Source organism: Nomascus leucogenys, chromosome 4 (assembly GCF_006542625.1).
Source record: "Nomascus leucogenys isolate Asia chromosome 4, Asia_NLE_v1, whole genome shotgun sequence".
Taxonomy (NCBI): Eukaryota; Metazoa; Chordata; class Mammalia; order Primates; family Hylobatidae; genus Nomascus; species Nomascus leucogenys.
The window spans coordinates 80,669,820-80,681,885 of record NC_044384.1 but is presented as its reverse complement, the minus strand read 5'-3'; the positions used below and the strand labels follow the sequence as shown (position 1 = coordinate 80,681,885).

General features: G+C 51.8%; 1 protein-coding gene across 1 annotated transcript; it reads right to left on the bottom strand.

Annotated features, from left to right (window-relative positions):
* Positions 1–2,303: 2,303 nt before the first annotated feature.
* LOC100584713 (pepsin A-5) lies at positions 2,304–11,485 on the bottom strand. The gene is made up of 9 exons (XM_003282513.3): positions 11,386–11,485; positions 10,711–10,873; positions 8,339–8,456; positions 7,355–7,473; positions 6,484–6,683; positions 5,210–5,326; positions 3,932–4,076; positions 3,732–3,830; positions 2,304–2,620 (listed from the first exon to the last, which is right to left on the bottom strand). The coding sequence occupies exons 1-9, from the start codon at positions 11,439–11,441 to the stop codon at positions 2,471–2,473; spliced, it is 1,167 nt and encodes a 388-aa protein (XP_003282561.2). The 5' UTR covers positions 11,442–11,485; the 3' UTR covers positions 2,304–2,470.
* Between the last annotated feature and the right edge of the window lie 581 nt (positions 11,486–12,066).

Sequence of the window (12,066 nt, the reverse complement as noted above, 5' to 3'; positions counted from 1 at the left end):
GTCTTCTCTAATCACTCATTCAGCAAATATTTATTGACCTCCTATATGTGCCAAGCCCTGCTCTTGCTGCTTGGGCTTCAAACCTAATGAAAACGATCACCATCCCTGCCCTTGTGAATCTTAAACACTGAAATGCATGGTTACAGGTAGTGCCAAGTACCATGAGGGAAAAGGTAGACCCAGGCTCTATGAGAGAGTGGTGAGGGAGGGCTGATCACTTTTACAAGGAAGTGACATTTTTTTTTTTTTTTTGAGACGGAGTTTCGCTCTTGTTGCCCAGGCTGGAGTCCAGTGGTGCAATCTCGGCTCACTGCAACATCCACTTCCTGGGTTAAAGCGATTCTCCTGCCTCAGCCTCCTGAGTAGCTGGGATTACAGGTGCCCACCACCACGCCCAGCTAATTTTTTGTATTTTTTTAGTAGAGACGGGGTTTCACCATGTTGTCCAGGCTGGTCTTGAATTCCTGACCTCAGTTATCTGCCCACTTCGGCCTCCAAAGTGCTGGGATTATAGGCGTGAGCCACCAAGCCTGGCCTGGAAGTGACATTTAAGCCATGTCTGCAGATGCTAGGTGTTAGCAAATCAAGAAAGAGAGAAAAGCAGCCCAAGCAAAGGGAACAGCATGTGCAAAGTCTGGAGATGGGAAAGCACTTGGGCTATTGTGGCTGTGGGAGGCCAGGGTGGACGGAGCTCAGGGTAACGGGATCAGAGTGAAGCAGGGAAGGTTTGGAGGGAAAGGAGCACACAGGACCTGGGACTATGCCAAAGATTTGCTGTTTTGTTCCAATGGCAATAGCAAGAAGGTATTAAGAGTTTAAAGCAAGGAAGGGATGAAACGAAATTTATTTTCCTAAAGTTTATTCAGCTATGGAAAACGGGCTTGGGAGGGTGAGTGACCCTGGGGAGACTGGGTGTTGGAGCTCACCCCTGCCCTTCCTAGAGCCCAGCTCCAGCTTCTGGGCTCGTGTCTTCAGCAGGTAGCCTGGGTCAGCTGTCACCAGAAGCAGGAGTTATGGGAATTTTCCCAGCATGCATGCCGAGGAGCCCAGGGCTGTAATAGACTTACTAGCGAGAGAGAGTCTGAGATCAAGCTCAGCTGACTTAAAACGAAACAGATCACATTGCAGCAGGTCTCGTCAGAGCCTTTGATTGGGAACTGTAGCTGGTGAACCCTGGGGAAGAGCGTAGAATGTAGCATGTTCTATACTTATTTTGAAACTGTGTTTTCCATTGAACATTTTGCTACCAAGCCCAGTCTGAGAAACTGCTCTGTTTCCTCTTTGCCTTTCTAGGGCATATATGCTAATGAACATGCTTAATTCTCTGTCTCACAACCTCTGCTCAGGGAAGTGGAACACCATTCTCTTTGGTTACAGATGGGGAAACAGATAGATTCAGTGTCTTGTGTCTGGGACCTTGGGGAGATTAACTGTTAGTCCTGGTAGCCAGCGAATCACAAGGGCATATTGGAAGACTGTGGGGTGTCTGCTTCTTCCACTTCTCCTGTCCATGTCTCGCAGACAACACTGCCCTGTCCTGTCTACTTAGGGACATCACCATTAGTGTCATTAGTGTCCTCCTCTCCTGATTCTCCTGATTGCTTTCCTTTCCCCATGATCTCTATTTTTTTCTTTTTTTTGAGATGAAGTCTTGCTCTGTCGCCCAGGCTGGAGTCCAATGGTGTGATCTCAGCTCCCTGCAACCTCTGCCTTCCAGGTTCAAGCAATTCTCCTGCCTCAGCCTCCTGAGTAGCTGGGATTACAGGCACCCACAACCACATCCAGCTAACTTTTGCATTTTTAATAGAGACAGGGTTTCACCATGTTGGCCAGGCTGGTCTCAAACTTCTGACCTCAGGTGACTGTCCGCCTCAGCCTCCCAAAGTGCCGGGATTACAGGGGTGAGTCACTGTGACCAGCCTTCTCATGATCTCTTATTGGCTTTGGAAGAAATAAGAAGTTGACTCCCTCAACTGAGAGCTTCAGTGCCCTATTTTTTTTTGAGCTGGAGTCTCTCTGTGTCGCCCAGGCTGGAGTACAGTGGCATGATCTCAGCTCTCAGTGTCCCTTCTATGAGAAGACAATGAGCCCAGCATTTTTGGCCCCCAGGTCTTTTTAGGATGCTTCCAGCACAACCCCCTGAAGCCTCTCTGTCTTCCTGGCTCCATCATGAAGTGTCCACTGCTGGGGTCACTATTTTGGATGCCATCCAAGTGGATGTGGTCATTTTGATCCCTGCCCTGGCGTTCTATCCCCAGTGATGTGAAGGAAAAAGACCAGCAAAGAGAAGCAGCTCCACAAAACCTGTTTCACTAGGTTATGTTTTTATTCTACGTTATCGGTAGGACAGGGAACAGGGCCAAGACCTCCACACTCCCCTGGGAAGAACAGTCAGGAGAATTAGATACATCTAAAGTGGGCACAGGACGGAGGCCAGATCTTCCTGGGAGGTGGCTGAAGAGACTTAGGCTTAAGCCACGGGAGCCAGGCCGACCTGGTTGTTTGCCCTGTCGAAGACAGTGAAGTACTGGCGGATGAAGACATCACCCAGGATCCAAAGCTCTCCAGATTCGGTGGGGACGTTCATGCCCTGGAAGCCACTGATGCAGCTCCCCTCGCTCTGGAGAAAAGGAGAATAAAAGTGGAGCTGGGACACCGATTCAGCAGTGATAGGCGCTGGGTAATAAACATCCAGGGCACCCTGGTCCAGCTGTAAGGCACGTGCAAGGAGGAGCTTCCTGGCTCAGTGTCCAGGGACTCGGCTATTCTTGGCCTGGAGTGGGCCTGTAGAAGCTGTCCACTGAGCAACTGGTTTCTACGCATTACTGGACATTCTGGTGTTTCTGGCAGGCACACGAACCCTGACATCAGCATCGGAGCTAAGGGGCTTAGGGAGAATTCAGCAGCTAGGAAGGAGTTTGAAAACCCTGCCGCCACAGCCTTTTCTCATTATTCTGATCCGGTCAGGGACAAACCGGATGAGCTATTAGCCCTCTTGCCTCATAAGTCACTGGGCTGCGACCTTGTCTGCACATCACCTGGGGAGCTTTGAACCCCCGCAGCCCCATCCCATTGCTCAGGCCTTGCCCTCTCCTAATGTAATGAGAATCAGTGGGGGAGCCCAGGCATCAGTGCTTCTTGCTGAGTGACAGGAGTCCACTGGCAAAATTAGTTTTCCACCTGACTTTATAATAACAGAAGGGAAAGAGTTTTCTTGTGGTTCGTATAGCTAAAGATTTGCTACTTGGTAGAGATGGTAGAAGTGTCGGAAGCCCCAGCCTATGGAAATTAGGATTTCCATTTGCCCAACCCTTGGTAGGTCTGATGTGATCAGTCGCACTTGGTTAATCTAACCGCACTCTGAGGGTGGGGAAAGCTGCCATCTCTACTTTTTGGATGCGAAAACTGAGGGTGAGATGAGTTGTAGCTTGCTCAGAATCAATGGGCTAGTAATTCAGACCCAGTACTTGGACCCAGGGGTCCAAATGGAATCCTCTTTTCACTCCATTAACCTTTGCTTCACTTGTTCCCTTAGGGGGCTATATCTGAGTTCTTATTCCTGCATTTGTTTTTAATATATTCTTTTTCTCTGGAGGCTGTCTAGGGCACATGTTCGTCTGCCTCTGCCTCTTGGCTTCAGCTCGTGGAAGTGCACTTTCCCTCTGCAGAAGGGGTCTCTGTGGCCACATTCTGTGTGAACCCCTCTAGTGGATGGTCCAGAGCCCCCTCACCTGCAGGATGTAGGCACTGGGTGGCACGGGGTACTGGACTCCGTTGATGGTGAAGACGATGTCGGGCAGGCTGCTGATGGCTGAGCAGCTGACCACCATCTGGAAAGAGTGAGGGTGGAAAAGTTAGAAGCGTTTTTGTCGCTTCTGCCTGGCACACCCACTACTTGAGTGTAGAACAGAGCAGTCGGGGCTGGACTCACGTCGCCATCTGAGTTCTCGCTGGCTCCGATGTCGCTCTGGATGTTGGCAATGGGGCTGGTGGGGCCGGTCAGCAGAGAGGTGCCGGTGTCAACAATGGCCTGGCAGCCCTCAGCGCAGGCGATGGTCTCTCCGTTCATGGTGATGCTGAGGGCAAGAAGCAAGTTAAGGTCCCTGAGCCCTCAGGGGTACATCTCTCCAAGGAGGAACCAGGAGGTGAGTCCAGGCATTTCTTTCCCACCCATCCATTGGCGGATGCGTGAAATTTCTGTTCCTATCATTCACGCACTCATTCATCCCGCATTCATTTACTCTACAAATATTCTGCAAGTGCCTACTCTCTGCCAGGCATGGGAAATGCCAAGCTAAACAAGACAGCCTCACAGTTCCAGGCTGCAGGGAGCTCCCGGCCTAGCTGGCAAGATAAGTAATGTTGGCAGAAGGGCAAGATGATAAGCCAGGCATGCGGCAGGGAACAAAAACAGGGTCCAGGGTGAGAGGTGTTGGAGGGGAGCAGCCAGGGGAGCAGACACCCAGGGATGCCAGGCAGGTGAAGAGAGAAGGAGGACGTCATCAGGGGACAGTATTCAGGGAGGGACAGAGACCACAGGGCTGGGGCAGGAGTTGGAGGAGCTGGTGAAATTCTAGCATGGCTGGGCAGACATGAGGTGATCCATGTGTCCTGGTTTGCCTGGGCTGGTCCCAGTTTTAGTACTGAAAGTCTCTGTCCTGGGAAATTGTTCATTCTTGGGAAAACCCACACAACTGAGCACCGTAGCAGGCTAGCTGGGGGAAGAACAGCGCGGAAATGAAGCTGCAAGGGAGACCGGGGAGGCCCTGAAGGGGAGGGTGGAATGAAGTGACTTCACACAATTTCTTAGGCATTTTGGCCACTTCTAGACTGAAAGTGACATGTTTCCTCGAGTGTGAGGAGCGTGTGCTGGTTCACAGGCCCCTTAAATTGTGAGATGTGTGGACAGGTGGGTCCCCCAGCTCTCCCCAGGGATGCTGGTGGATGGTCCTTCCTCCGTGACTAGGAGGACAGTGGCTTTCTCACCCTTGCAGAGTCTCAGCTTCCCAGACAGCTCTTCCCTCCTCCTGCAGGGAGGTGTCTTTCTAGGGGTCTCTGTGGCTTGGCCCACTTCCACCTTCCCCCTGGATTGTGTTCCCCTGTGGCAGCTGTTCCTGGGGGTATTCTGGGGAGCTGGTTAGCTATGAATCCATAAGGACATGGGATCTGGGGCCCAGCCCTGGATGCTGCCCGTCCATGGCAGTCTCACCTGTCCACGGTGATCTGCCAGTAACCCTCGACAGTAACAGGCACCCAGTTCAGACTTCCAGAGTAGTAAGAAGAGTCAATGCCACCAAATATCACCACGCTGCCACTCTTGTCATCGCTGTGGAAAGTGAGGGGAGAAGACATGAATTTTTTTGTTGGTCCATTTGTGTGAACATCTGCTGTTGCCTCCTCAGAGCTACCCTTGGTTGGGCACTTTCCAGGGCTGTCCTGGGGTGTGACCAATGTGGTTTCTTTTCCTCTTAGGCCAGGGCCCATGCAGTTGGCACCGTCACTGTTATTTCCACTTACCATGAGGACACTGAGCCTGAGGGAGGTGAGGCCACCTGCCCAAGGTCACACAGCGGGGGAGTGGTGGCACTACGTTTGGAAGAACACAGGCCTTATAGGTTGAGTGTGTGGTTTCCACCGTGGTACCCACTCTAGTTGCCATGGGGACCCCAGGGAAGTAAATGCGTGACAGTGTTGGCTCTTAAGGACTTGATGGTGGAGGTCACTGGTTCTTAGCTGGGAGCAGTTTTGCCCCCAGGGGAATGTCTGGAAACATTTTGGATTGTCACGATTGGGTGGGGGTAGGGGATGCTGCCGGCATCTCATGGGTAGAGGCTGGGGATGCTGCCAAACATCCTACAGTGCACGGGACAGTCCCTGGCGGTAAGGACTTATGCTGGTCTGAAATGTTAACAGTGCCCAGATTGAGAAACTCGGATCTGGCTGGGGAGATACAATGGCCCCGCATGAAATATTTAAGTGCTCATAAAGGCAGATGACGTTTCAGAGCCACCTTGGGAGGCTGAGGCTGTCAGGAGATCGGGACCATCCTGGCTATCATGTTGAAATCCCATCTTGAACTCCTGACTTCAGGTGATCCTCCTGCCTCAGACTCCCAAAGTGCTGGGATTACAGGCATGAGCCACCACGCCTGGCCAAGTGTATTCACTTTAAATGGCATCTTTGCAGGCCAAGGATGAGGGAACTGGCACTGAGGGGCTAATGGCTGATGACATTTGAGTTGTGCACATCAAGGGGACAAAGACGCTGGTAAAATAAGATGGAGTGCACATGGCCCGTCAGAGATAGACTTGGCACTATTACTCTCCAAAGACACATTTCTCCAGCTTCAGACGTTGACTTTCCAAATCCCTTGCTTCCCAAGTCCCTCTCCATCGCAGGCAGCCTTGGACAGCTCCTGCTGGGCCAGAACACTGTGACCTGTGGAGGGGGAGGTGGGAGGAGGCCCCTCTCCACTCAACTTACGCGCTCAGGTAGACAGAGAAGAGGTCCTGAGAAACCAGGCCCTGGTTCCAGATGTTGTCAAAGACGGGTGTGGCCCCAGAGGAGGAAATGCTGGGGTAGGCCAGCCCCAGGATGCCGTCGAAGGGAGCATAATACAGGAAGGAGCCGGGTTCCGTCTCGCTCAGGCCGAAGATCTGATTGGTGTCAGAGATGCCTCCAACCTGGGTGGGGGAACCGAGATGATGTTCACCATCAGGTCATGTTCACTGAGCTCTGGGTGCCAGCCTCAGGCCCAGAGCCACCCTGGTTCATCTCATGCAGGACTTGGCTTCCAGGGTATCAGCCCGGAAGGAGGGGAGAGGGACTGTCTCCTGGAATGCTCGCTGCTCTGCTGGAGGTAACCATGGCAGCTGATCTCCAGATGGCCACAGTCTATGACTCAGGGTGAGATTTTGCTGGAGAACAGATGGTCACTGTGTGTTTGTGTTTCTGATGAACAAATGCAAAGCAGACCCCAGGCAAATCAGGGCCTTTGACCCCTGCCATGCCCCGAAAGTAGCAGGGAGGGCTTGGGGAGATTTCGTGACTTGGGGGTGCTCCATGTCGTGAGAAGGAAGAGGAGGTGCCAGTAGAGAATTGAGCCTTTACTGACTCTCCCCACACTCCATACCTTTCTGCTTGGGTGGAGCTGAGGCTGGCTTATGGCTCCCGGCACCCCACCCTTTTACTCATTGCCCCCAAGCTAGCAATGTCTGTGACATGTCTGCTGTTTCTCCCCCACCCTGCACCCCCAATCAGGTTACTTTTGTGATCACCAAGACTCATCTTGCTGGAATAAGCTTATTTTGGGTGTGCCTGATGGGGGATGCAGCGGCAGCCTGCAGGTGCCCACCTGGACAGTGTCGTATCCGAGGATGCCTGTCATGCTGCCGGTGCCGTAGGCGATGGAGACTGTCTCGCTGGTGGACTGGTAGGTCGAAGAATCCTCAGGGTTGAAACGGTTGTGGTTGGCTGCAAGAACAAGCGGTGATTGTCAGTCTCTCAGAGCTGGGTGAAGGTCATGGGCTGGGATGTCTTCCTGGGATGGGGTACCCTGGCCCTGGGACGGGCTCTGGAGGTGAGCAGTGACCTTTCCTCCTACACCATTGGAGCCCAAGAGACCCCAGGTCATGTCCTCTCTCATTGAACTACTGGGACCATTCACTGATGGCAGGTCCCCAGCCAACCCCAAGGGCCTCCTGGGGACCTCCCCAGGCCAACATCGAGCAGAGCAGGCCCGTGGCTTCCCAGTGATGAGCGCTTTCACCATCTAGCCCCCGGGCAGTGCTCCCGTTATGATGTGGACGATGCCACAGGCACCTCATCTTCATTAAAACTCAGGTGAAAACGCTAGAAGAGGAAGGAACCTGCAACACACATTGTTCATGACTTCCAAAGACAAACTCTCTTTCATTAGCGAACCAATGATTCTTTTTTTTTAAATGAGCTCAGCACTGACCTCTAGCCTGTCCTAGCCAGGCTTTGGAGCCATTTTCTCACACTGGACTCTTTCCTGGTGGGCTATTCTACAGCCCTTTGGCCCTGTCTTGCTTTGGGCCCCCCATACTTCCTCTCCCAGGCTGTGGTTATTTAGGAGAGCTTCTCTCTGCCCTCAGACTGTGAAGTCTTTGACCACAGGGATCACATCACTCATCCCTTTACCTCCTGGAGCACCTGAGTCCAGTGCTTGGCACATAGTAGGTGCTCAATAAATGCCTGTTGAGTGGCTCCAGCAGGCTTGAGGTGGGAGCTGTGTAAAGCCCATGAGTGTCCAGGGTTCCCCAGGGTCAGCTGGTGCTTGGGAGTGAGAGTGGGGTAGGGCGTGCTGGGCACTTACTGCAGGCCAGACTGGAGCAGTAGACTGAGGGCACCCACAGGTTGGAGGAGCCGGTGTCAAAGATGACGGTGAAATCCTGGGCAGGAGTTCCGATGCCGATAGTGCCGAAGTACTCCATCTGTCCAGGCGAGGACAGGGCAGTTCACGGACCGGGGTCTCTCTGTCAGGGCCTCCCTAGGGGCTGTCTCTGGGTCATCTCCTCAGTCTGCCTCTCCACCTTTTCCTTCGTTCCTCACAGTTCTTGTCTTTCTCTTCCCAGCCACTGCCTTCATTCTTCAAAGCCCAGCTGTGGCGTCCCTTCCTCCTTGGAGTCTTCCCTGATTGCTCCCCCAATTTACCCTCTGCTCTCTGCTAAGCACCACAAGCACCTAACAATCTGCTGTTCCCTCTTCAGCTGTTGTCTTGTCTGTCAGTCTTCCCATCCTTACAGCGCATGTTCTCGGAGGATGGGGGTGGAAACTTCTAGCACCGGGCAAGTGACTGCTTCAGTGCTTGTGCCTTAAATTGTGTATCAGAAGCTAAGCAAGCCACCTAAAGATGGAAACCTGTCCAGTTTTCTTATTTCTATATCTAGATGTGTACAGCATGTTGCAAGAAAGGCATTGACAGTATTTTTATTCTTTTTTTTTTTTGAGACAAGTTTCACTCTGTCGTCTAGGCCGGAGTGCAGTGGTGCAATCTTGGCTCACTGCATCCTCCGCCTCCTGGCTTCCAGTGATTTGCCTGCCTCAGCCTCCCAAGTAGCTGAGGTTACAGGTGTGTGTCATCACGCCCGGCTAATTTTTGCATTTTCAGTAGAGACAGGGTTTCACCATGTTGTCAGGCTGGTCTCGAACCCCTGACCTCAAGTGATCCACCTGCCTCAGCCAACCAACCAGTATTTTCTTCTTAGTGGCAGCATTTTCCCCCCGTGCTGGCTCTGTTCCCGCCACACTGGTCTGCTTGCTGTTCTTTGGCGTTGACCAGTCACTCCTGCCCTAGGGCCTTTGCACTGGCTATTCCTTGTGCTAGGAAAATGTTTATTCTAGATCTTTCCTTGGCTGATCCGTTTTTCAAAAATCAATCATCCAGATCTCTGTCAAATGTCCCCTCTGCCAACAGGCCTTCTGTGACCACTTTATCTAAATTTGCCTCTCTCTATCTTCTTTTTCCCCATAGTCCAATTAATTAATTTGTCATGGCCCTCATCATTACCTGAAATTATCTTACATGGTTGTTTATTTGTCATCCCCTTTAGAATATAAGCTCCAGGAACTTTGTTTATTTACCATCATTTTGGCAACTTGCATAGCCTCTGGCACATAGAGAGGTGCCAATATTTGTTAAATATTTGTTAACTAAATAAATGTGCTAACTAAGCCTCTTACCAAGGGCCTGCCAGACCCCATGCTAAGCACTCCAGAAAACATGATTGTGTTAATTCCTGGCAACAACCTCTGATGGTAGATATTAGTGGTTCTGTTTTCCAGACCAAGAAACAGGCTCAGATTATTTAAATGACTTGGCCAAGGTCCTGTGGCTTAGAGGCACTAGGACCCACATTTACACCAGGCCTGCTGGATGGCAGAGGCCAGTCTCTGAACTATGGGCATCACTGATTTGTGCCCTCTGCCCTGTGCCAGGCACAGAGGGGACATACAATATCTGCAGGAGGGCAGGGTGTTTGCTATCGGGTCTCAAATAATAAAGTCAGGGTGATCTTTCTGAAACTCAGATCTGATCTTGTCACTCCCCTGTTTAAGATAAATCAGAGGCAGTTAGGATGGAGCCTCTCTCCGTCCACCCCTCGGCTCCTGGGACCACAGTCTGCAGCACCCTTCTTCCCTCCCTCTCGGCTCTCCTTCAAATGCACTGTGCTCCTGCCCGCTACAGGGTTTGGCACAAGGGATCAGGCTATGGGGAGTTCTGTCTTGTTCTCTTAGAAAGTCCCACTCTTCCTGCATGGCTCCAGGGAGGCTCCCTGCCCAAGTGGCAGACTCTCGCAGTGTGACAGCTTCACTCTATAGTCCTCCTTCTGCCTGCTCTTTTCATTGGTTTGCAAGACTCCTTGATTACTGTGTTTGTCTCCTAGGCTATGAGTTTGTTCACCGCTGTTTCCCCATGAGCCCAGCACAGGCCCTGACATATAACGAGGCACTCAGAAGAAATAAACATTGCATGAACGAGTGAACGAATGAATGAATGAACAAAAGAGCAACAGCTCTGATTGTGAGCTTTCCTGCCTGCCCCAGGCCACTGACATCTAGGGGGCAGACTCTGGGTCATTGCCTGGAGCCTCAGAGCCCAGGCCCATCCTCCAAGACCCCTGGGACACCCTCTTTCCTGCCTGCCAAGTCCTCAGAGCTGGCCCCACCACTTGCCCACACACTCACATCCAGGTAGTTCTCCAGGGGCTGTTCATCTACCAGGGTGGGAGCCTCCAACTGGGGGAAGTACTTTCTGGCTGGGTTGAGGTTGTGCTTCTTCAGGAAGTCCTTCAGCAGGCCATGCTCGGACAGGGTGCGCCTCAAGGACTTCTTTCTGATGAGGGGGACCCTGTGGTTTGGAGAAGGAAGAGGAATTAGGCAAGGATTCTGCTCACCGGGTGCTGTGGCAGCCACAGAAGGGAAGGGAAGCTGGTCTAAGAGAGGAAGAAGGAAGGAAGGGAGATGCCCCCACTTCTGCCCCATAATGCAAAGAAGTTAAGCTGACTAGTGGTGGAGCTGGGAACCAAACCCAGGCTGGACTCTTAACCAGCTGATCTAAGACAGGAAGATGGAAGGAAGGGAGAAGCTCCCACTTCTGCACAGTAATGCAAAAAAGTTAAGCTGACTAGGGCTGGAGCTGGGAACCAGACTCGGGCTGGAGCTGGGAACCAGACTCAGGCTGGGCCCGAGTTTTAACCATGTCTGCAGGGCTGCCTCCAAAAAGGGCAGAGAGAGAGACGCAGAAAAGGCAGATGGAGACAGCCGAAGAGAGAGAGAGAAGAAACTGAAGAAGGAAGACACGGGAGGAAAGGAAGGTGATGTGAGAGGCAGCGTCTTCACACCCACGCCACCCGGACTCACTTGTACATGATGCACTCAGAGAGCGCCACCAGACCCAGCAGCAGCAGCCACTTCATGGTTGTTCCCGGATTCCAACTCGAGGGAGAAGGCAAGACGGGAGGAAGGTACAGAGCAGCAGCATGAGCTGCCCCTTATATACAACTTGGGTCCCGCCTTATCGGCCTGGGAAAGTCACCGGTTCCCCTGATCCCAAACAGAAAAGCTCCTGATAAGATTGTGGCTGCCCTGAGCCACATTCTGAGACCTTTCCAGCTGAGGCCCTTTCCATTGTAACCTTGCGCCACGGGGAGGGGAAGGGTGCCATGGGGGCGGACCCGCAGAGAGAGAGAGAGGAGCAATGACCTGGAGGCTTTTTTCTTTTCTTTTCTTTTCTTTTCTTTTCTTTTCTTTTTTTCTTTTCTTTCTTTTTCTTTTCTTTTCTTTGTCTTTCTAAGCAATGACCTGGAGGCTTTTTTCTTTTCTTTTTTTTCTTTCTTTTCTTTCTAATCAATGACCTGGAGGGTTATTTGTTTTCTTTTCCTTTGTTTCCTTTCTTTTCTTTCCTTCCTTTCCTTCTTTCTCTTTCTCTCCTTCTTTCTCTTTCTCTCCTTCCTTCCTTCCTTCCTTCCTTCCCTTTCCTTTCTTTCCTTTCTTTCCTTTTTTTCCTGATGGAGTTTTGCTCTGTCGCACTGCCAGGGGCTT